Source organism: Ambystoma mexicanum, chromosome 9 (assembly GCF_040938575.1).
Source record: "Ambystoma mexicanum isolate Mex_15411 chromosome 9, UKY_AmexF1_1, whole genome shotgun sequence".
NCBI lineage: Eukaryota > Metazoa > Chordata > Amphibia > Caudata > Ambystomatidae > Ambystoma > Ambystoma mexicanum.
The window spans coordinates 965,397,539-965,421,488 of NC_090931.1; the positions used below are offsets into that span (position 1 = coordinate 965,397,539).

General features: G+C 46.0%; 1 protein-coding gene across 1 annotated transcript in view; it reads left to right on the forward strand.

Moving 5' to 3' along the window:
- The window catches only part of MYO3B (myosin IIIB), a 3,387,754-nt gene that overhangs the window by 346,088 nt on the left and 3,017,716 nt on the right, over positions 1 to 23,950 (forward strand). Inside the window, exons 4-5 of the mRNA XM_069616181.1 lie at positions 9,730 to 9,834; positions 10,451 to 10,550. Of these exons, the coding sequence (XP_069472282.1) occupies positions 9,730 to 9,834; positions 10,451 to 10,550 (205 nt within the window). The remainder of the gene's footprint in view (positions 1 to 9,729; positions 9,835 to 10,450; positions 10,551 to 23,950) is intronic.

Below are 23,950 nucleotides of genomic sequence, written 5' to 3' on the forward strand. Positions count from 1 at the left end.
CCTACATAGGGGTGTTCCTATTCGTCACATCTGTGATGCAGCCACCGGGACTTCGGTACATACTTTTGTACATCACTACTCCCTCGATTCCATCCGAGGGCAGGATCTGGCCTTTGGCAAGGCAGTCCTTTATTCCTCAATTTGATTGGGCATACTAAATTTGTCTTCTAAATTCTTTTCCCACCTCCTTGCTTGGTACTGCTTTGGGAGTCTGTCATAGATATGGAATACGTCGGAGGACCCAATCCCCTCAAAGAACAAGTTACTCTCTTACTTGGTAACGTTCTTTCGATGGGATGGTCCGACGACGTATTCCATATTGCTCCCTCCCTACCTTCCCCGCTGCAGAATTTCTTATGCGATTGCAGCTTGCGTTCCGCAAGGCCTTGTGTGTCTGACTGGCAGAAAACTGGTGTCACACGTTCTGGGGAAAAAACTACAACTGAGGCTACGGGCGTCGGGCGTCCTACTTATCACATCGGGTGACGTCGGCCGTCGGAGGAGGTCCTCGGGGACGGCACATCGACGCAGACGCCGAAGATTTTCTGAAGCAGCACAGCTGTGGACATTATCTGTCATAGATATGGAATACGTCGTCGGACCATCCCATCGAAAGAACGTTACTAGGTAAGAGAGTAACTTGTTCTTTGGACTGAAATAATTCACTTTGGTTTCAGCGTTCGGTGTTCAGTCCCATTCACCTTAGGACTGAGGACTGTGTACAAGGGGATCCACTGCCACAAGTAATTCCTGAAAGAATTGTACACTTTATTTGCATAAACATTATCAACGATGGCACTTGCCATGTCATCTTCATAATTATCATTTTGGGGGTAGCTGAAGTCCTTGTATGAAGTGTGTGTGTGTGTTTGCAGCTTAAGTGTGATGTTTTATGTGTTCTGTGTGGTACTTAATTGCAAACAGTGCAAAGCAATTATTTGTACATTTCGAATATTTACTTTATTATGCAGTATGTAGAAAAGGAGGGGTATAGTTCAGTGAATTAAATGATTATCGCTAGTTATTGTGTTATTAGTGCATCATATCACAATCATACTTGTGTCACCCAATAGATTTTGATAAAGATTTCTTTTATATTTTCATGCTTTATTCAACATAAACAAATGTCTCTACTAATGAAAAAACACAATGCAAACATCTTGGGGCTTGGGGCTTGATTTCAAGTTTGGCAGTAGTGGTAAACATCCAATATTTCTGAATACCATTTGTGAATGCCTGCTGTTTCCCCGCTCTGCAAAACTAGTTTCAAACATAAGTCATCTTTAGGCGTAATTAGCCATACACAAAGCATTACTGCATGCAAAATTACCTTATATAGTAATTACTGTATTAGGTCATGAAAAATAAACATTGAGTCCAATGGGACTCCTGAATGGGGAATATTTTCTGACCTGCATGACATGGTCATGTGGGCCCATAAAGTTCCTGTAACCTTACTGCATGCAGTAATGGTATTTCTGTTTTGCGGTATGAGGAAATACCACAAAAATCACAATCAAGCACAGGGTTCGAAATTGAAGATTCATTGAGCAGGAGCTAAAACCAGCTCCTGGTTGTTCGATATCACCCTGTAGGCAGGAGCTACCGAAGGGAAACCAGGTGCTACCAGAGATGCTCCTTTAGCTTTCTGTTCATTTTGTGTGAACCATTGTGTTTAAATGTATATTATATGTGGTCTAGTTCTTCTTTATTAACATGCTCAAATATTCAAAGTTAATATCACTTTTACTTGTTTGGAAGGCTCTAGTTGGCCCTAGTAGCCAAACGTAGCTCCTGGGAGATGTAGGTTTCAAGCTAACCAGGCTCTACTATTCTAGAAGCAGGAGCTAAACAGCTCCCAGCTCCACAAAATTTTGAACCTGTAAGCCCTTAGTTTGTTAGGGTAGAATTAAAGATGGAATGTGGAACAGAATGCCAATCAAGCCCAGGATTTTTCATTTTTTGTAACATAAAAAGATGTTGGTAGTTCTATCTCTGATAATCAGGCCTCGTGTTCCTAATGCTCCATGCTTAAAGGTATTGTGCATATATGTTCCCTTTGCTGGACCCTATCCAGGGACATCTCAGCAGCTGCCATGTTGATTGGCAACATGGCAGTGACAGAGTAACGTACATTCCTAACAAACAGCCTCCCGGAATCCTAAATTAACTTAAACATTGGACTTAACAGCGTGTTCCCATGAGCCAAATATATATATATATAGCCCCAAGGCCTGGTGGCAGCTTGGTTCAATACAAACATAAGCTATATCTTGTTGGCTATAGCGGCCTATAATGAGATATAGTTGGAAACTGCTAGCACGCATTTGATGTATTTTTGTTCAGGTGGTTTTCTGTGATTTCTGCTATGGCAGGACCCTTTGTGCATTGCTGTCTAGGTCTGGGGACTTCACCCCCCAAAAGAAGCAGGAGCCCAGCCTGGGCTGCCAGTGTGTTCCTTCTGGAAAGGATTGGCACCTTTGCAAGGAAATAGGATGCCCTCAAGGAGCTGGGTGGGAGTTGCTGCTGCCATAAAGGGAGCTCAGCCAGTACAATGGCGAAGTCACGCCAGGGGGATAATGACTGATGTAATGCAGATAGGGAAAGGGGGAGTTTAGAGTCCCCCAGGAGAGGAGTTGCATCCATGAGAGGGATTACACCATTGTGTAAATTCCTAGGCTACACATGCTTCTTGTGCCCCCTTCCCGCATCCTGCAGGGAAGGTAATCTGGGAACTGATATCAGCTGGCAGCACTCTTGTTAAAGCAGCAAAGACTGGCCATTTACAGGAGGCTTGGCACTGCCCAATCTGGTGTAGCAAAATGACTGTATTAAGGGGTGACACTCATTTTGGTAAAAAAGGATTTCTCTGGAACATTCTTTGGGTGCAGTGTGCCAAAGTCCTCAGCCATTGAGGTGAATATAAAGCTTTCAAATGAAAGAGTCAGACCCTCCCCTCAAACACTTCAGAGGAGCATTTGAAGTAACCAGCTGCTGGACAATGCGTGCCTGATGCTGAGACACTGATACCCACGAGCCTGCTTACTGGAATTGGCAGCCCTGCAAGCGTTCTTGGCAATCTTCCTGGGGAAGGTCAAAAGAAGGATTTACCTTATCCTCCGAGACCCTGCACAGGGCCTCACAACACTGCAGGATCAAAGGACGTGGTTGCCTGCTTGCCATGTACCTTCAGCTCCGAGTGAGCCACTGCAAGGACTGGAGCCATTTGGACACTCGATGGTTCGACCCGCTTCAAATCTCTCCAACCCTCCTCTACGCTGAAGCTGCATCTCTGCTGTCCCTGCATCCAAGACCTGAAGTGTCTTATAGCATCTCTGACTCCACACCACCTGCCTGGTCACCAACTTCTTCTGCCTCTGAGCCGTTGCCAACCCCGATGCAGTGTGGAATCTGGATAGAGCCCACTCGACATTGAAGCCGAGGAACCACTCTCTCCGCACACGAGATCTGCCAAGTCTTCCAGTTCTGCCGTCACAACCTTGCCTGCCTGCTCCCCAGCTTCCGTGGACCTCATGCTGTTGCCACACTGCGCTGCATTGTTGAACCCTGTCGACACTGCTCCCCAGCTCCATGCCGAAAAGTGCCCAGACTCCCGTTTCGTAAACATACAAAGAATAAAAGGTATTACACAGTGGTTCTCTCCCCGTGGACTGGTTGTAAGGACCCTAGAAAAAATGAAGCTGAACTTTGCAACTAAGACATTTGACTCCATGCGCCTGTCTTCATACCCAGAGTGCCCATTTCATCCAGAAGTCTGCATATTTTGTGTATTACATAAATGCGGTGGATGTTTAGTGTTTTTTATCGTCGGTTTGTATTTTTTGTTTATTTAAAGACTCCTATGTTTTATAGCACCTTGCTATGAAATGTCTTTTATTTTGGTACAACAGTACTAGTGTTTTTGATTATTCCTTGCTGGCTAATATCCCGCCTGAAAAGTGTAGCCTGCCCTCGTGCTCATGGAACCCTCTGAGGTGGAAGAGGTCTACCTCTCATGTTGCGCCTGTTGTACCTTTATGATTGAGATCTTTGCTGGTTTAGTAGCAGTGTGGGGCTGGGTAGGAGCTTAGAAATCACTGCTCATCCCTTGTCTCCTGCGGAGCAGTTGTCGTTTCATCACAGAATGGTAGAAGATTTGGTCTCCTGGATAAATTGGAGACAGTGATATTGGCACAACCCTGCTTCTGACTTGATCAACATGTGTGATCTTTGGAAAATCACTTTACCCCACAGAGCCTGGTTGTCCCTAACTTCTCAAATTGAGATCAACAAAAGTAATTGCACTATAAAAGCAAACAAGCTGAAACATGTATCTAGCATTTTCAGGTTCTACCTGGCATAGGATGACCGCACTAGGGCTTGTGAGTCCATAGCTTGGATATGATGACTATGCATGGCATATGAGGCTTATCCTGGTATAAGAAGGCACCATGCAATATATGCGAATGCATTTAGCATGTGAGGTAGTATGTACAGTATTATGGCTAAACCTGTAATGTGAGGCTTTAAATGATGTAAGATGGCAGTGACTGGCCATATGAGGCAGTATTACATAGAACAAATATTGCTTATGGCCTATGATGGTTCTGGTGGGTGTGCCCTAGTTAATCATGACTTCACCCACTACATTTTGGAACAACACTGTAATTTACACGTGGTGAAAATTGAAATGGCTGTTTGTCCTCTGTAGTGCCGCGCACACGTCTGGTTTCTGTGCAGCGTGAGTGAGGAAAAGGTCACGAAAAGGAAGTGGCAGAAAAAAGCCTGCAGGTGAGAGGCGAGGGAGAAGAGAGAGAACACTTGGCAGAGCACCCGTCTGACTGTGCATAAGAAATATTGCCAAATATAGAACTGTTAAAAATGCAATCTGGGGCAGTTGCCCATGTATTAAATTAATAATTAAACATTCCCACATCCGCTTTAGTACTATTTGTTATTTTATTAATCTTTTACTTATTACAGTTTTTTTTTTTTTACTTTGGGATAGCACTTCCTTTGATGCCACTAGGGCACATTGTCTTCCTCTGATGTTGCCAGGTTCATAGGTCATGTGGTGTCCTTTCCAATGATGTCACTGGGTATGTAATGTGTAATGCCACTTCTGCTACCCTTGGCATTTTGTTGAATTGACGTTCCTGTGCTTGGCTACACAGTAGTAGTCTGCATGCAAAGGAACTACTGAGTAAGAATATTTTGAAGGCCAATAATGCTTGTAATATCAACAACCGACTGCCCACTTTTGTCCACTAACATCACTCCTTCGTTCAAATGGATTCCTCAAAACTAGGCGGAAACAGAGCTCCTGTGTTGTCCCATGTCGAAGTTTAGATGCTCTACCACTCTCTGCTCTTATGGTTACAATTTCGTTTTCTTCTACAATGTTGAGGTGAATTTTCCCATTATGAAATGCTAGATTACACATAAGGGATTAGCATTGTGAAATGGGCCTTGTGGTCAGAACTGGCAGAGGTACACAGAAAGATATACAGACAGGGAACTATAGATCAACAACGCTTTTTGTATTGCTCAGTGGGTCCGTGTCATTTCTGACACCTCTGTTCATCCTTGACTTTTCAGTCAGCAACTGTTTGCATTCTGTAAATAGTAGTTCTGCTTTCTCCAAGTTTTAGGGTCACAAACCCCCAAATGCAAAGTGCTACTGGCTTAAAAGCAACGACCAACCATTTGGTAGCTTTTTTCCTACCACTGCCTACTTACTCTGTATAGCCAGTGATGTCATTTGGTCGCTAGGGGTCGCAGCTGCAACCCCTGAGGTTTCCCTTGCTACCCCTAAAGATTGGAGCTCCTGGGCTGTGGCCAGCGCCACGTGGCTCCTTGTTTCTGGAGTGACTGGCTTTCTTGTTCATGCCTCTTAAAAAGAACAGGGGGTTCCACAAGTGTAACACTTTGAGCAGTGACGCTAAATAAGAAAGAATTGGAATAACAAAAAATGTACACTTCTCGGGGTGAGTCACTGATTTAGTCTGTTCTTAAACACCTCAAATTCACAAAAACTGCCAAAAATCATTTAGAGTAGAATAAGCATCCATTTTCGGACTCTGTATTTTGCTTTTCTCAAGTTGCTGTTATAGCATGTCTTTTCCTGCCGTTGTCTCTGTTGCGATCATCACAAGACATTCCATCTCGGTGTCCTTGGTCACTTCACAAAATCCTTGTGCCTAAAAGCTTGTGTACAGTGTAGAAATATTTGACCATAGCACATAAAGAGACCCTTGATTTCATTGTGCAACTGTTGTAATGTATCTATCTTTCCTATGTCCCTGGCGTGCTGTTCAGGATGTTTGTTTGCATGTATGAGGTAACGAGTGCGCAGAGTACGGGATGCCGTGTGAGAGCAATGTGTTCCCTGCGCTACTCTAAATTCTTTCAAATACAGTTATAAACCCTCCCGGTGGTATGTATTTTGCCAACCTCGAAAGCCTGAAAAGTAGATCCAACCAGGCTTGTATGTGGCCAACTTTGCACCAGACTTGCAGATGAACTGGCCGCCTGTTAAATCTCAGTTACTAGTTTAATGGTATGCCCTACAGAGTGTAATTTGCTTTCTGACAACAACATTCAGATATGTAATTGTCATTTTAGTATATCCGGTAAGATTGCTGTAGCCAGTAGGATGGCTCAGTGGGTTGAGTGCTGGCTGCTGCGATGTGTGTGTGATCTACAGGTTGCAGGATTTGAATCCTGGCAAGTCCAACTCACCCTTTCATCCTTCTGAGGTCGATAAATGGGTACCAACACAGGTTGGGTGCTATTGTATGTATATTTGTTCTATATAAAGCGCTTGAGCGTAAGTGCTATATAATAAATGATTATCAGTTGGCTTTGGACGTCTGCTTGCATTCACAGTCATTTGGTAATATGGGCATATAAACACTGATAGTAATGATACATATAGCGATCCATTGTTGTATGAAATGTATATCACATTCCAGTGATATCATACCCATAGCATTCGTAGAGTACTTGGGAACAATGCTATGTCAGGCAACTTCCTGTTTTGTCAAGGGGTGAAAGGTCATGTTCCATCGCTTCTCGTGATGTCACTTTGGGGTGGGGTGATATGGTATAACTTCCTGTGATATAATCAGAGGTCAAGGAACGTGTGATGTCACTACCCCAGGCATTTTGGTGAAATGACGTCCCTGTGCATAGCTGCTGTGGAACAGAGACCAAGTCAGGTCTGCATGGTCAGTCGTGGCTTGCGGGTCTCTTTGCAGTCTTCTAGCCATACTGTATATACTTTTGCCTTTAGAAATGTACAAGTAAATGCACCAGAATCCAAGGGAAACCCACAATCTTGGCTTGATGCTCTGCTCACGCACAGTCGGACAACATGAGCTGTCTGCAGATAATGATACAGGAAACATTTTGAATGATGCTGCGGGCTGAACTTTGATAACCCAAAAGATTGACCTATGCCCCATGTTAGGTGTGACTAGCGCATCCTCTAGTGTTTGTTTCTTTTCATTCTGGTACTTGTAGTTTAGCTTTTCCATTGTGAGGACTGGACTGCAGGTGACAAAATTCAGGAAAAGGAGGCAGGGCTGGATGTGCATTCAGCAATGACTTGGGACAGCTTGAGATGCCTGTAAACTCTCCTGTGGGTGTTAAGCACGTCACTGCTGGAGTGGGCGGAGCCTGCAGTGATTCCTTATGGGAGCTCAGCGCAAACATGGATCCCTCTAGCACTTTTCCAGAAAATGTGGCCTTAGTCACCATTGTTTGGATCAGGCATGAGGCCTATTGTCTGCAGTGTGTGAATAAAAGGTGGGGTTCTGTAACACCAAAGAAAAACTTTAATTGTTGCTCGTGAAGCAGGAAGTTGCTTTAAGTTTAACAATGATTTACTCTGCAGTTTGTTTCACAAATGAATCAACCGCAGACTGTGCTAGCTATGAAAATGCAGGCGGCCCATATCCGTGTTAATATGCTGAACATTCGTGCCTTTAAGTAAGATTTAGGGCTTTGCACATGCTAAGCCCCTGACGAGGAACTTGCCCACAGTCCTTTCCATATTAATCTCTTGACAGCTTACCAGGTGAGCCAATCACAACTCGGCACCCGACCAATCCTCAGTCCTATTGTCACGCCGAGGCTCCGCAATGTCTATGAATACCTCCGTCCCCAAGCACCGGTCAGGGAGGGATAAAAATACTCCCTGACCAGTTATTGAGGCCACAGGTGCGAAAGGGCAGGAACACGGGTACCAGGTAGCTGCAAGGGAAATGGTTAGGTAAACTTGAATGCAAGATTAGTTATCACGAATAGGATTGTAAATAAGAGGAGTGGGCAGCACCTACCAAAATACGGGATGAGTAAAGTTCTCAGCCACAGGCAATCCACTGATGGTAGATGGTGATGGGAAGGTCAGGAGGGTACTGGCACCCTAGTCCCCTTGATGTTGAAGCACCTGATGCAGAGCACAGCTAGAGTCCAAAGTTAACTTGAGCCAAAGAGGAACCCAAAAGGCAGTCCCAAAATCCAGTAGCCAAGAAGTCCAAAAATCCAGAAAGGCAGAGGCCAAAGTACCAAATCCAGGGGCACAGGCGAAGGCAGTCCAATAACACGAAAAACAAGGTCCAAGAGCCGAACAAAAAGGGTTCTAGCAAAACAAACTCCACTCATAGCACTGAAGAACAGCTGAGAAGCTTGGTCGAGTGGATTCAGCGTTTCTTTATGCTGGGGTTTTGGTCATGTGACCGCATCTCCATTGAGTCACGTGAGTCGAATTGCATGTCACGTGACCTGTTAGACCAGGAAGTCGCAACGGGATTGGTTGGGTGATGTGGCCTTGTGGTGTCACGTGAGCGGTGTCGAGTGACATGTGGCCAAGAAGCAGTGCCAGCGAATACTGGTGCCCCCCAGCAACATCGCGGCCACAACCGCCAGGTTCTCGCGCCTTGCCTTCCCAGCTTGGGACTCTGGGTGTAGCGGGACCTGGAGGGGCACGGCCATGAGGAGCAGGACCTGGAGGGGCACGGCCATGCGGAACGCCCGACACCGGTATCGTGCTGCAGGGTGATCTGGGCTGCGTGTGTGGGAATCTGCGTGGGAATCTTCATGACACCTATACGCTTTGAGGCGCCACAGCAGAGAGATGCCACACCTCCAAGTGCCCCCTAATGCTACACCCTTGCCTGATTGGCCATACTGCAGACAATCCTATAAATATTGTGGGTGTTGGTAGGGGTGCTGATACTGGACCCATCCTAGGGCATGTCCATATGTTTTTGGTGCAAGCATAACACGCTGTGTACTGCCAAATGGTGTGCTACTAGTTCTGATTGCTGTCCCCTATAAAGTCTGATCGATATGAGAACTAAAAGAACAATGGACCTACCTGTCCCAGCATGCAGAGTTATTAGCAAACAGGAATTGCAGGACTGATGTCATGGAGTAAATTGGCCAGTCTTTATTAACTTCCAACCTTACAGACTGGCTTATAGGGAATACCCTGGGCCTCTTTTGTGTGGTATCCTATTTTATTTCGAGATTTTCTCATAGGAAAAGGGTTGGGCTTGCTGAAAATGTGTAATATATGAGGCCACATATATGAAACTTATTTCCAGGGTCTCTTTTGGTTCCCAGTCCACCCCTGCTTCCAGAATAGGTCTGTCATTCAGAGCAAGCCTGGTGATGAGTAATGGCATTGTTTTTGTCCCCCTCCCTCACCCTGCCCCCTTACAGCTGTGCAATGGAGGGTCTGTCACTGATCTCGTCAAGAGCATGATGAGGAGCGGCCAACGATTGGATGAAGCCATCATTTCCTACATCTTGTACGGAGCTCTCCTGGTAAGCGTTCATCAGGCTCGTAATGTAGCAATGTTGAATTACCACCCTGCAAGGAGGAACCAACCAATCAGGAGGCTAGGAATGCAGGCTGATACTGTCATTCTAGGCCGTGTTACAAGCCACCTGATGGCCAGTGTGCCCTCCCACTGTCTTCCTCGCATCCTTTGTTCCCATTTTGTTTCAATTCCCTACTTCCTACTTACCTCATTGCCACAGCCGCAGCTACCACTCCTTCCACTCTGTCCCATTTGCCTGTCAAGGTTTGCCTTTTCCATAGCGGCCATGTTTGTAGAGTATTTTCTTTACGTGAAGAAGACGCTACGAGTGGACCCTACACGGAAAGAAAATATTTTAAATTAGCCCAGTCCCAGCCCATGGGACAGGTGCTAATCGCGTTTACCACCCCTTGCAGCCCGTGGAATGGGTGGTTAACGTTTAAGAATAGACTGCCTGACGCTCCAGCGGCAGCGGCGGATGAGGCTCACCATATTGTGGACAGTTGTTTCCATAGCACCAATGCAGATTGCTTCTTTAGCCTTCTTAATAGCAGAGTAATTATTTTGGAATAATGGACTGCACTTTTTGTATTGATTTTCCTCTCATGTTTGGCTTTCAGGGTCTCCAGCATTTGCACAATAACAGAATCATTCATCGTGACGTCAAGGGGAACAACATTCTTCTGACAACAGAAGGAGGAGTCAAGCTCGTTGACTTTGGTAATGAACCGCCTGCTATTGATATTCTCGGCGTTGCGCGCTCGAGCCGCGGGCCGCCATCTTCCTGCGTGCGCTCAGGGCAGACGCAGCGTCGCCAGTCTTCCGGCAGGGATACTCGGATATATCCTAACATATTTTAGCAGATGGAGGGACGCGGGGGTTTCTGACAGAAAATCTATTTTGGGCGACTACCACAAAATGCTTCTCTTTAAATTCCCCTTCCAACTGCGCTCCTTTCAAAAGAAACATGCGCAAGCTCCATGCTATTTACAAACTGTTTTGCATACTGCTAAGTATGGGATGTCTGATGGCACTCGCCTCATTTAAATTTCAATATTCTATAGTTTGCATATGAAAGGAGAAGCGGCGTTTCCTTCCAAATTGCTTTAATGGCCTGAAGCGCATTTATTCCCTGTGAGCAGAAGGTAAAGTGATCCCGTGGGTCCGAAAACTAACAGATCCACTTAATTTGTGATTATTGCTGTGGATGTAAGCCCGGCTAATTCGGAAGCACACAGAGGGGAGGAAATAGAACAAGGACACGAGCCGGGAAGGAGCTTGCTGCGCGCCACTTTCCCACTACACATTATATGCCCTCATTTATAGGAATACATATTATTTATTTCTGGCGCCGGATGACTCCATTTTATTTCCAAGTGTGCCCAAGTCTACAGCTGTCTAAGTCTGTTCGAGTCCCACTCAAGTCGATGTATTTTACTAAATGTTGACGGTTTACTTATAGATGTGTAAGATTGTAGCCGGCGCAGTTGATGGCAATGCCATTTTAGAGTTTGTGAATTTATTGCACTCTCCCTCTCCAAGCCACACCCTAAAATGGTAGATCAAGTTTGCGTATTCGGTTACACTTCCTTGCCCACATATTTTGTATTCCCTGTGTGCCAACGTATCACCGCACCACCATAAAGACAAGTAAGAACCCCACATTCATCTTGAAAAAAAGATGCGGAGACTTTTTAGGTTAAAACCAAACCCACTATTCAGTGATGGAAGGTTGGACAGAAGCGTTTTTGAATTGGGCACTTGGCAGTGGTCTGCATTTGTCATTGGGTGCATAAGGTACCAATTCCTTCAGCCTGAGTGTTTTCTATAGATGATGAAAACTATAAACAAGGGGGCAGGGTAGTGTGAAGGAAGTGGATTGGGATGTGTGTCCCACATCCAATTTCGAAAGTGTCCAAACAATACATGTGTGTCAGGGAAAGGCTTAGTGATGCGGGGGGGGGAGGGGGGGAAGGGCGGGTTGGAGTACAGGGGCGACTGGCAGGCATGCCATGTGTTGCTTTGTCATACACCTGTATGCCAAGGCTGTTATACCTCCCCTGCACCCAAGTTCATTTATTAGTTATTAGAATTGTGTGTATACTAATCTCTTCTTTAGCCCTGGTGTGCATTGGAACACACTTTTTACTTGGGGACCGCCATACATGCAAGTGCAGGGGTGCTAGAAAAAAGTGCAGAATCGAAATTCGAGAACTTCTAGCAATCTGCTTCGAGGCAAACACATGTGTTCCCTTTCAGATCGTTAAGGAAAAAAGCACAACCTTGGAAAACTACTCCTTAATGCACGTGACGGGGGATAGCTCAGGGGCAATGTGTTTGTGTTGGAAGCAAGACCATGCAGTGCAACACAGGTTTGAATTCCGATCCCGCGCTTAGAAACTAATCTCTGGTATTAGGCGCGTTTTAGAGAACAAATATAATTTCCCAATTATTTTATTAGGTAACAAGGCTCGGTGAGTTAATGAGCCTGATGCACACACCTACAATAAAAGCTCGACAGGGCTACCTCATCCTTTAACCCTCCTGAGACAATGAGTATTGTGGAGTTGGAAAATGATGAAGAGACCCTTTAGTGTCTATACATGGCCAATATCACTAATATGTGTGCACCACTAGGCTTTTCTTGTTAATTGATGGACCTCAGCCACATTGCAATGCCATCAAAGACCACGAAAGCAGCCGCCCCTTTGGCTTTTAGTTGGTGTTGCATGCAAGGAAAGGTTTTCTATCATGTCATGTAACGCTAGGGAACCAATGCAATCCTTGAAGTCTGGAAGATGCTGTCTAGCCCCTATGCCACAGCTCAGGGTAAGGACATCAGCCATAGCAATCACTTCCACTGCAAGGAAGATGTAAGATATGTGTGATCTAGGAGCGTACATTATTACTTGAACAAGGCGAGGTGTCTGAACCATCTTCCTAGGACTGGAACCAGCAATTGGTAGGTTGCACACTCATCTCTGCAGTGGGCCCATTCATATAACCCTTGACCTACTGACTGGCACTGGCGACCTGAGGCTACACACAGATCTCAGCTGCAGGTCAGGGGACCATCTGGAATTAGATCATATGTTCATTCAGTTTACACACATGCTCTTCAGTATATACGAAACTCAAATGGGATTATCACACACGTGTATTTGGACACGTTCCTAGTTTGTGTAAGCCACATCTCCTTAGTTACACAACTTAAGCCACACCTCCAAGTAATTATTCCTAGAAGAAGCTTTACTCTGGCCCCGCCGCTCCCCTAATTGCACACGCTTTGTCCACCCCCCTTAAAGAACAAGCTTGTATTGTCCACAGTCCCTTGCTTGGCTGTTCCATTCCCCTCGTACGGAACTGCCTGTGGGCTGTGAATTGCTTATAGCGGAATCTTGCTCTAAACCCCAAAGGGCCCTTAAACTTTGCTGCTTATCAGGAGCCATGCACTGAGGTTGCCAAGCAAGGTGAAACCAAAACAGTGATGTTTGGAAGGTTTTGAATTAATCCAAACAACTGGCACTGCTCTGGGCCACCTTTAATACCACCATTATTTTGCCCGTCTGCGCTATTGCAAAAGGAGTCCAGCAATATGCAAATCAGCCAGGTACTGCCACCAATGGGAGCAGCCCTACCTGACTGCCAGGCCAGGTCCCCTCTGCAAGTGGCACCGCAGGAGTTTCCACTGTTATCCACCTTACTCCACGTTGTTGGCAGGTCTTGGGGTAGGCGTAGTCCCACAAAGAAATGTGTATCCTCACATTCCACCGTAGGGCGGGTTCTCGCTGTAGCTCTTACACCACGGCCACTACCTAGGCAGGCATTTTCAATAGGTGATCGCTACTCCTAATTTCAGTAGAAGATGCTCAGCGCCCATCTAGTGACACAGGGTTCCTAGGCTAACTTTTATCTGTCTTTTCCACGGGTACAGCAGATGTGGGTGGCACCTCAGGAGCCAATCTCTGCCTCGAGTTTTGTTTTGATCATCTGGCCTCGAGACTGCAGTGGTTGTCCAGCCTTTCCTCCCATGGCTCCTTCAGGCTCCTTCATCGGGACCCTCTTCACCGGGCTTTTTTACCCATGTTGGTTGCTGAAGCTTAAAACTTGCTAAGGGCTCTTCGAGTGTTAGATAGTCTTGCAATTCTCCCTCTGGGGATGTCTGGGTCTCCTGGCACTTCATGCAGCTTTTTTGTCAGGTTTATCATTGCCATATCTACTCAGGCCTCTATTTTTCCTGCAATTATGCTCTCTGATAAATGACAAGATTTTCACCGAGTCACGTGCGTTTCGTTATTATTTTGATACTGTTGGATTCCTTATGCTGTACTTCTTAGGAATGACTGGGCATGCTTTAATGTATTTAAGTTTAGGATTTCTGGCCGTGAACCCGTCTTCTTGGTCTACATGTTAGCCATGATCCCAAGTTTGTAGTTCTTTGTATCGGTTGGTTGATTTACTTGCAGTGTGTGCCACTCACTGACTATAGCATGATTCGGGAGCTGACCATTCTCTGACCCCCCCCCACCCCCCACAACCTGGGGTCTAAAATACACCAGGGGACAATTCTATTGATAAATACGTGCTACAGCAATGCATCCATCGTACATTCAGTACAGCGTGCTATCGAGAGATATACTCCCTTTGTGTTTATGGTCAATTATATCTGATCTCCTTTATGTTTTCAGCGTCAAATGTGTTCTCCGGTGTAAACTCCCCCCCGCCCTTAGATCTCCTGAACAAAAAGCGCACTTCCTTCTCGCCTTGCGACCCAGTTAGGCTTTTAACCCCTGCACCCCTCTTTTCCTCTTCTGTGAAAGAAAAGTATCTGCAGGTCCCCCCCACCCTCTCACCACTGCCAACATTACTTCTGCAAGACTTACCTTTACCAACCACTCCTTTCTTTTTTCAGTACATTTAATTGCTTTCTATTTTACTACGCTGTTTTTCTTAATATTTTTAAACAGATTTTAACAGTTGTATTATATTTTTATTTCAAATATTGTTTAATCCACAAAACAACTTATTACATTTCTATTTCCAAACCATGCAGAATAGATTGAGACTTGACGAGTCACTGGCATTGAAAACATCATGACGGCCAGAGCTTCCCAGAAAATGCACAGGGAAATGCATGAAGAATAGGCTGCCACTCATTTTTGCCGATGTTATGGGCACAGAAGGGCACTGCCTAAAACCACCATTGGACTACCCACACAGTAGCCTGAAACCATTGGGAATGGCAATGCTGATTGCCAAAAGCAACCTAGAATTGTGGGGAATTCATTTTTTTAAATCCCAAAAATGGGTGCATTACCAGTACTCACCACTATCAGAAAGCCGGCGTTTTAAAACCACCAGATTTTTTTTTTTGTGTAAAACTGAATAAATGAACCCAAAGCATGCCAAAGAAAGACTTACTGAGGGGTGGATACAATGTAAAGTTATATTCTGAAGTGACTTGAAGGTTTATAACAAGACTGGCTGAGCTGTGGATTTCAGCAGTTTAAGTAAATTTGGACTGAAAGACACTAAAAATCTAAATGTTTAAAAGAAATGAGTGACCTACTTTTGAGTGTCACATAGGTTGCAATTGTTTAAATGTCATAGTTTTAAACTTAGAATCAGCATTCTAGCTGCATATGTAAAATGGTTAGTTTTATTTGAATACAGAAAACTGGGTAACTAAAAGTGACATTAGCTGGGGGCTGGCTTAAGGAACTGAATTCTGCCTACCAGCTACCCCCGACAGGAGTTGAGACTTGCACAACAGCTGTGTTCCCAGGCCTACCTGCCTTTTGCTGCTCCCACCAAAAGGGATATGACACGTCTCTGATTGAATTACCAAGGGACTGCTAGAGACTAAACATAGGACCCAGGCAGAGGGTTTATTGAAGTGGCCATAAATGGTTTCCTCTTGAACAATGAGCCTTCCAGGGCCCAGGCAGATGGTTTATTGCAGGGATAATAAAAATGGCTTCCTCTTGGCAGAAACTGGGAGGGGGAAAAACTGGAGACAGAGGCTGAGCTTGAAGAAAGTGGAAAGACTAGTTTCTGTACCATGTGACCTGAAAAGACACACCCCTGTAGCCAGAATATGGTTTTAGAAAAAGATGAATAACTCATAGTACGGACTTGTCATAATTATTTAAATGATACCATAATTCTTGTGATTTTTCTGCCCACATTTTAAGAGGTTTTTAGAACCGGTGGCATGATCTGGGGGCAAGCTAGCAGTTAAGAGGGTATTACTTAAAATGTATGCATGTTAAAAATCTGACACTTCATCAAGTAATGTGCATACTCCTTGCGCACATGTGTATAAATTTGGGGTAATGTCCGATATTACGAAACCAGTTAAAAAGTGCAAATGTTGCCATTTCTGAATGCAAGCTCCCAGGAAGAGCAGATTTGGACAGGGTATATCTCATGTGATATGTGATGGGTGCATGTAATTTTAAACAAATGTGTACCTGTGTAAATATGTCTTTTGGGTCAAAATATAGATTGTGTGTAATTTGACAGGGGTGGGTTCTCTGTACCATAAACAGACCTCATCATGATGACACTTCATTTCATTCCCCCAATCAAGGGGAAGAGGAGGAAGTGGCCAATGACAAGTGAAGAGGGGTAGGGCCTAGGAAGCTAGCCTTTCCACCCATTTTCAAAACACATAAAAGCAGACAGTCAGGACAGATGGGGACATTCTATTCCATCTGCTGCGGGACGCTCTGCCGGGAAAATCCATACTTTACCTCCATCAACCACCAGAGAGCCAACATAGAGACTTCAATCTATCCACCTTCAGAGACCAAGACTTTACTTCAGAATTTGTAGCAGAGAGGTCAACTACAAGCTAAATCCCTCTTTAGCAGGCCTCAAATCATTGCCATTACCACAGCCAGGCGAGCTGTTTGAATTCTTTGCAAGAACTCTTGCCATTTGCCAGAGAGCAGTGTTGTATCCAGAGAGAGACCAGCTGAACCGGAGACCGCTGTATCCGGATCCACAGACCTGATCAGAACCAGAGACCCAGACCAGCAGAGTAGAGCTGACCCAGACCGCTGTGCACAGAGACCGTCCGTGGTGAGTGAAGAAAACCTGACCAGATCCGTGGCGAGGCCCATTCTATTTCTAAATATATTGTGAGTACCTAGCAGAACTGTGCAGAACCAATCTCTTAGTTAAAATAATCTAATCCAAGCTATTTTAATCTAAGTAGAACTGCCTCCTAACTGTCACCTGTCATTTGCAAAGCTGCCACCTGTCATTTCTAGTTGCTAGCTGTCACTTGTCACTTTGAACTTTAACATTTCAAATCTGAAAAACGACCTTTACCATATCGCTCATATCTCCGTGACCGTTTGTCTTAGAAACTTGTAGTAACTTTCCTCTGAAAGCTGGGAATCTTGGCTTTTCAACGAACCTGGAACCGCATTCCGATTCTCTATACTTTTGCCGCAATCGTGAAAAACGCACTCGCGAATTTGCCGCGATTTGCAAATTTCTCCACGTGTGAAAACAGCAGCTTCTTTGCTTTCCTTGCTAAAAATTCGTTTGCCTCTTAAGAACCATCCCTGACTCATTGCTAGAGTGAGCCTGGACTAATATTAACTTGATACCACTCACCCTGAACCTCTAGAGGGAATTAAAAGCATTTTAGCATATTTTTCACTTCATTGCCAGCACATATAAAAGCATTTTGGGCCTGTGTTTCAAACTTCTGTAGTCTAAGCTTGCTGGGGTGAACTGAATTACATTTGATTGCATTTCTGAGAACTGTGTGCTTTCCTTCCATTTCCTTGCATTGCATAAAAGGGGGGGTGAATTGCCAGAGAAAAGTGATTACATTGTTTTGTTGAAATCATATTGAGTATTTTCTGTATTGCATTTTCATTCAACATTACATCCATCTGAACTTATATAAAGTATTCCCTACCACCTTATTCTTCTGTTCCTATTCACAAGTGTGCTAGTGCCAGACTATCCATTATTGATTACTGCTCAGATTAAGTGTGATATTCAATTATTAATTTATTATAAAGTGTGATATATATATCTATTGTTTAAATTATCAAATAAACCTTTTAAACTTGCAAAACAGAACTACTTCTTGGCTCAGCGGGGTCAGGGGGATTCCAAGAGAGGGGTGTTATATAGGGGTAGTCATCCAGAACGCATGAACTGGACATAAGGATATATCAATAAGGGTTTCCATTCAGTATCCCAGACTAAGCATTGACTTAGCTGTAGTGTTGAATTGAATCCTCTTACAAATTGGGGGCTCGTGCCGGACGTTTGGATTAGATCTATCACTTGTGCAGATTAATACAGCGTGCCAGCTGACCAGATACACATATCCGGTCGGATCACAAGCTGTGTTACGCTGTAAAGCACTCCTCAAAGGAACGCTCTAAGGAAAAGGTCTGTTTTGCAAAAATAAAATACAAACTTCTGTAAGTCAGGACAGAGACCAATCTCTAGAATGACGACCTTAGTAGACATGAAAATAGCCAGAGAGCACTTCTTACATAAGTTATTTGTGAGAGGTGAGTGGACTCACCAGGACCGCATGGTCTGGTTGCAGGCCATCACGCAACAGGTCACTGAAACAGGGTCAGATATATGGGGAGATCAGGGTCCCCTACATGTGGCCCTGAGTGAACTATACATGGCTCCTAAAGCTAAGGATGAACAAGACAAGATGGTTAGGATAGCCGCATACCTGTACCTATATATGGGAGACATGCAGGATAAATGTACGGAAAGCCAAGATCTGGCGAACAAGCGACAGATGGCGTTAGAGAAGGTCCAATCTGACCTGGTCTCTTCTGAGCAGAGGCTGCAGGGGAGCCAGGAGTCAGAAAATGATAGTAGGCAGTATATCATTAAAATAAAAGAGGACATGGATATACTGCAACAGGAAAAGACAGACCAGGATACCAGAATTCTGGCTTTGCAGAAGGAACGCCAAGACAGTTTGGACTCCCTACTGCAGAGCCAGAAAAAGCTGGAGCAACAGATCAATTTCAACGGGGCATGCACAGAGCAGGTAGCCACCCTGCAAATCCAACTAGACAGAGAGAAAGAGGAGAGCAATAAACTGATCCGGAAAGACCTGGATACCCAGGCAGAGTTTGATCAGGAGCGCCAGAAAGCTGGTGCCTTCCAAAGGCAAAGGGACGACCTGGCGTCACAAATTCAAGCTCTTGGTCAGGAAAGGGACACCTTAGGCCAGGAAGTCTGCCACTTAAGGAGAAAAATGGAAGAAAATCACCTGGCCCACCAGGGACTGGGTGACCTCCAAAAAGAACACCAGGACTTGCTAGAGCACACCAGGAGGGTGGAGGAGGCTCTGGTAAGACAGGAGCAGGCCAATAGGGACACAGCTCAGGAGGTAACCCTCCTGCAGCAAAGACTGGCCCAGTGCTCCAGGACCAATCAGGAAACGCAGAGAGAGAATGAGGCTCTCTGCCAGCACAATGATAGACTCCAACAACAGGTAGCGATGCAGGAGAGACTGATAGAGTCTAGTAAGGCCTTAACTGAGGAACTGAAGGCGCAGGCTCTTGCATTGCAACAGGGAGCAGGGGCGGATAGAGATGAGGTTCGCTGGGAAAGAGAAACTCCTGAGCATAACCCCAGGAGCCCTAGTACCAGAGGCCTTTATTTCTCTCAGTCCCTGGACTCTGCCACCCCCATGTCCCCTGGCGCACATGAGCACAGGGCCACAGGGATGGCAGATTACTATCCAGCCAGAAGCATGGGGCTCATAGGCCAGTATCACCCAGGAATGGAGGGGCGGGCATCCGGGTATGGGCACCCAAGCACAGTGCAATTTGATGGGGAACCCCAGGTGAGTAGGCCCATTAAGGGCATCCTGAAAACCTCTGCCCAGTTAGGTCAGTGGGGGGGTACCCATCAAATCCTGGCAGCAAGGAGGGATCTGAAGACTCCTCTGAGCGGTACAGGACACAGGAGACCAGGTCCCCACATTCTGCCAGCCATTCCCAGGCTCGCAGAATCTGGGAAAACCTGGAAGAACAGACGGGAACCTCTGGGAGCAGTGCCTCTGAGTCAGAAGATGAATGGACCAGGGTTACCCGGACCAAAAGGTCCAATAAGACAAAAAGGGCCTTGCTTAAGGACCCCTTAAAGCAGATTAAGGCAATCAGGAGCGTCATCACGCCTTATCATAAGAACGCCAAGTATTCTGTTTGGGAGCACTTAGAGTTGTTTGAGCAAATGATGGAGACTTTCCATTTGAAAGACAGCCAAAGCTGTATTCAATATGTAAAGTGGACCTTCTCCCCGGAATACTCCAGTTTCTTTGCGGGGCTGGAGGACCAAAATCATTTACGATGGTCCACCTATAAGGCGGCCATCTTGAAACATTTTTCTATTCATAGAAATCCTCAAGAGGCTCGCAAGGCAGCCTACAATTTACAATGTGGGGAGGATCAGGCCCCACAAGAATTTGTGCAGGAGTTAAAGCATGCTTTTGCACAGACCACAAGAAGGGTGCGCACGGATAGCAGAGAATTTATTAATACGTTTTTCCATGCCTTGCCCAAATACATAATGACCCAGCTCGTGAGGGATTTTCACGAGAAAAGATCTTTAGACTGGGTCACTGAACAGGCGACCCGGATCTATGAGGTGCAGAAGCCAATAGAAAATAAAAATAATGCGCTCAAAAACCCCAAAGCCAACAACACCCCTGCTGCTGCCAAGGTGGCAGAGGTAAAGGTCACCCCCGTTTTACATTTGGAGATGGGGGGGCCTAAAAACCTACCTGCACCTAATAATGCTAGGCCCAGAAGGTCCTCGGGCCAGTCACAGACAGGGAGCCAGGGAGGCAGCCCCACAAATGGGGTCCCTCGCTCTCCTGATTATGTAAACCCCCGTTACAAGGGAAACAGACCCATCCTGGGTTATGTGTGGACTCCTCCAGCCCAAGGGGGGGATCCAGCCAAGCACCTAACCCAGAGAACTTCCCTCCCAACTTCCCACAGGAGGGCAGAAATTCTCCAAATCCTGGGCAGAACTTCTTCCCCAGGTATCCACCCAACTTCCAGCCCCAAAATCCTCCACCTTTTTTTCCCCAATTCCCTGAGCCCAGACAACCGAATCCGGGAGAGGGGAGGCCAAGGGTGGAGGGGTATCCAAATCTTCCCAACCAGGGGTACTACCAAAGAAGGGATAGCTACCCTTCCCGGGATCAGCCCAGGGGAGAAAACAGGGCCCCGTATCAGCCTGAGCGGGTTTCCCAGTTAGAGCGCCAGGTTCAAAACATGGCGCGGGATCTGGGTCACATACTGAGGGCTCAGCAGAACCCTCAGATCGGCATGCCGGCGCAGAACGCACCCAACTCTGGACCTGGTGCCCCAGAACAATGACGGGGGCAGCACCCCGATAACTCACCGGTTCCCAGGGAGGAGGCACAAGGGGAAGGGGGGTGTAAAGCCTTGGAGGAAGCTTCCTTCCTCACTTGTAAACAGCCCCTGGAAACCCAGGAACCGGAAACAAAATCTCTTGCCCCTGAAAGTCTGCCTCCTAAGGAGCAGAGGGGGGGTAGGAGAAACAAAAGACCCAAACAGACTCAGTTTGAGGAGGGGGTACAGATCTTCCAATTTGAGGGAGAGGGACCCTCAGAGGATCCTGGGAAAAGGATCTTCTCCTTCAGAGTGGGGGGAACTCCTCCCAAAGAAAAATGGGTCCCTAGGGATGCCAATCCAGACTGGGGAGATGTGGAGACTGAGCTACCGCCGCCCACCATCTCATCCCAGAACCAACAGCAAGAAAATCACCTGGTTCAAACCCATCCTGGTGACTGCCTCCAAAAAGGGGGGGGGCGGCCCGGAACCGGAGCCAGGGGAACCCACAATGGCTCTGATCTCCAGTTGCCAATTTTTTCTTTCAGATTCCCAAGGCTCTCCACAGAATTCCGCCCAAATCTCTTCTCTAGCAATGTCCAACACCAGAAAGTTAGCCCACCAGTTGTCCAAAAATGTGCATTATCTGTGCCCCCTTGAGGAGAAGGAGGGAAGATACTATGCCCCGGTACAAGTACAGGGGCAGGGTAGAATTTTGGCACTGGTGGACACTGGATCTCAAGCTACCCTTCTGTCCAGAAGGGCCTTTGATGAACTGAATGCAGGAAGGGGAGTGAATTACCAAATTCCTCTCACCTCACTTCCTGGACAACTCCAGAACTTTGACGGGAAGGAAATTCCCGTCGAGGGGACGGCAGATTTGGACATTAAAATTGGGCGACACAAGTTGAAACACCCGGTCATAGTTGTGACTCCAGAGGGCACCCCTTGTTTACTAGGGAATGACCTCCTGAGAAGGTTGTCATCCCTAATAGATTGCGTAAACAAGGTCCTCTGGACCCAGACTAGCCGACCAATAAAATTAAAACAGAGTGTCAACCATGTTAGTTTAAACGGCACCTGCCACATGGTTGAACAAAAATCTGACCAAGTAGAATTTCACTTCCAGAACAACCAAATTCCAGACGTGACAGTAATAGCAGTAGGACAACAGACTGGTGATGGGGGGTCCTCTCTGTTTCTGAAAATCAACCTTCCTTCCAGTCTAAAGTGGTACTCCACGCTGGAAGGAAACACTCTGAGATTCTATACTAATCCACAATCAGAAACTCCCACTCCTATAGTCCAGAAAGATGTGAAATCAGCTCAGAGCCTGGCTGATATTCAGCAAATTGGAGAGCAGTTGTTCATCCCTGTCCAATTAAATGATGGGAAGGACTCTGTTCTCGCTCGAGTGTGTGTGAACAACGGTAAGAGCTTCATCAGCGAAGCCATGTTCCGCCAACTCCCAAAAGATCCAGCCATTCCCACATTCAAACTGATAGACAAATGGGAAATGGACCTGGAAGCGCCTAATTCCAAACATCTCCTGCCAAGCATGTGTATGCTCAAAATCTCCATTGGCAACAAGAGCATAGTCCACAATTGTTGGGTCGTGCGAGACGTCACTGCCGCTTTTTACTTAGGCAGTGACATTCTCAATCGCTTTGCCATTAGTTTGGACCTAATAAACTTCAAAGCTTGGTCCCGATTAGCGGATAATCCCATGGGCTTTGATGATCCAGAAAAAGCATTTAGGTCAGCCCAATTGCTACCTTATGCAGTTGAAATTCAGATCAAAGAGGAAGTCACCATCCCAGAAAGGACCCGACAATTCTCCCTGGAAGTGAAAGCTAAAAGAGGACAACATTTGAAAAACCCTGATGCTTACATACATCTAAACGCTTCTCTCCAACAGCAAGGGTTGGGGGTAAACCCAACTCCATTAGTCAACATAGAACATGACACCATTTTAATAGAGGTGGATAACAGCGACTTAAAGAGTATTACTCTAGCCGCAGGCACCATTATTGGAATGGCGGTTGATGACCAACATTTTTCCATTGATTTAGGTAATGAACTGTTAGGGCCAATCCCCAAGTACTGCTTTGACAGTGACAGTGATGACAATACAACACCAGACAGGATTTTTACCCGGCATGGGGGGGAACTTCCTGGTGTACACTTCTTGCCCTTATGGTAAGGAAGATGTGACTTGTGACTTCAGGAGGGATGAGGTGATTTTCCAGGTCCATGAGGGCTGCCTTTCCCACCTGAAGCCTCCAGTCCAAATCAGCACTCTGACCAGGGACTTCTCCACCAAGCTGGAGGAGGCCGCTGAAATAGCCAAACCAGAAGTCTTTCCCGGCTTCAGGCAGATGGTGGAAGAGAGAGTCAACCTAGCTGATGCCTGTGTGACTCTGGAACAAAAGCAAAAGTTGAAACAAGTTTTCTTGGATTTCCAAGATCTCTTTGCGGTAGACTCATATGACTGTGGTCGCACTGACATCCACACAACAACAATCCCCACGGACCCTGGCATGACTCCTGTGTTTGTGAAGCAATATCGCTTGCCTCTCGCATCAATGGAGTCCCTTACTGAAATAATTAAGAACCTTGAGTCCCGGGGAATAATCCGTCCAGTCCACAGCACCTTCAATAATCCGGTGCTGGGAATATTGAAGCCAAACGGCCAGTGGAGACTCTGCGCCGACCTCAGGGAGCTCAACAAACGGGTCCATACTT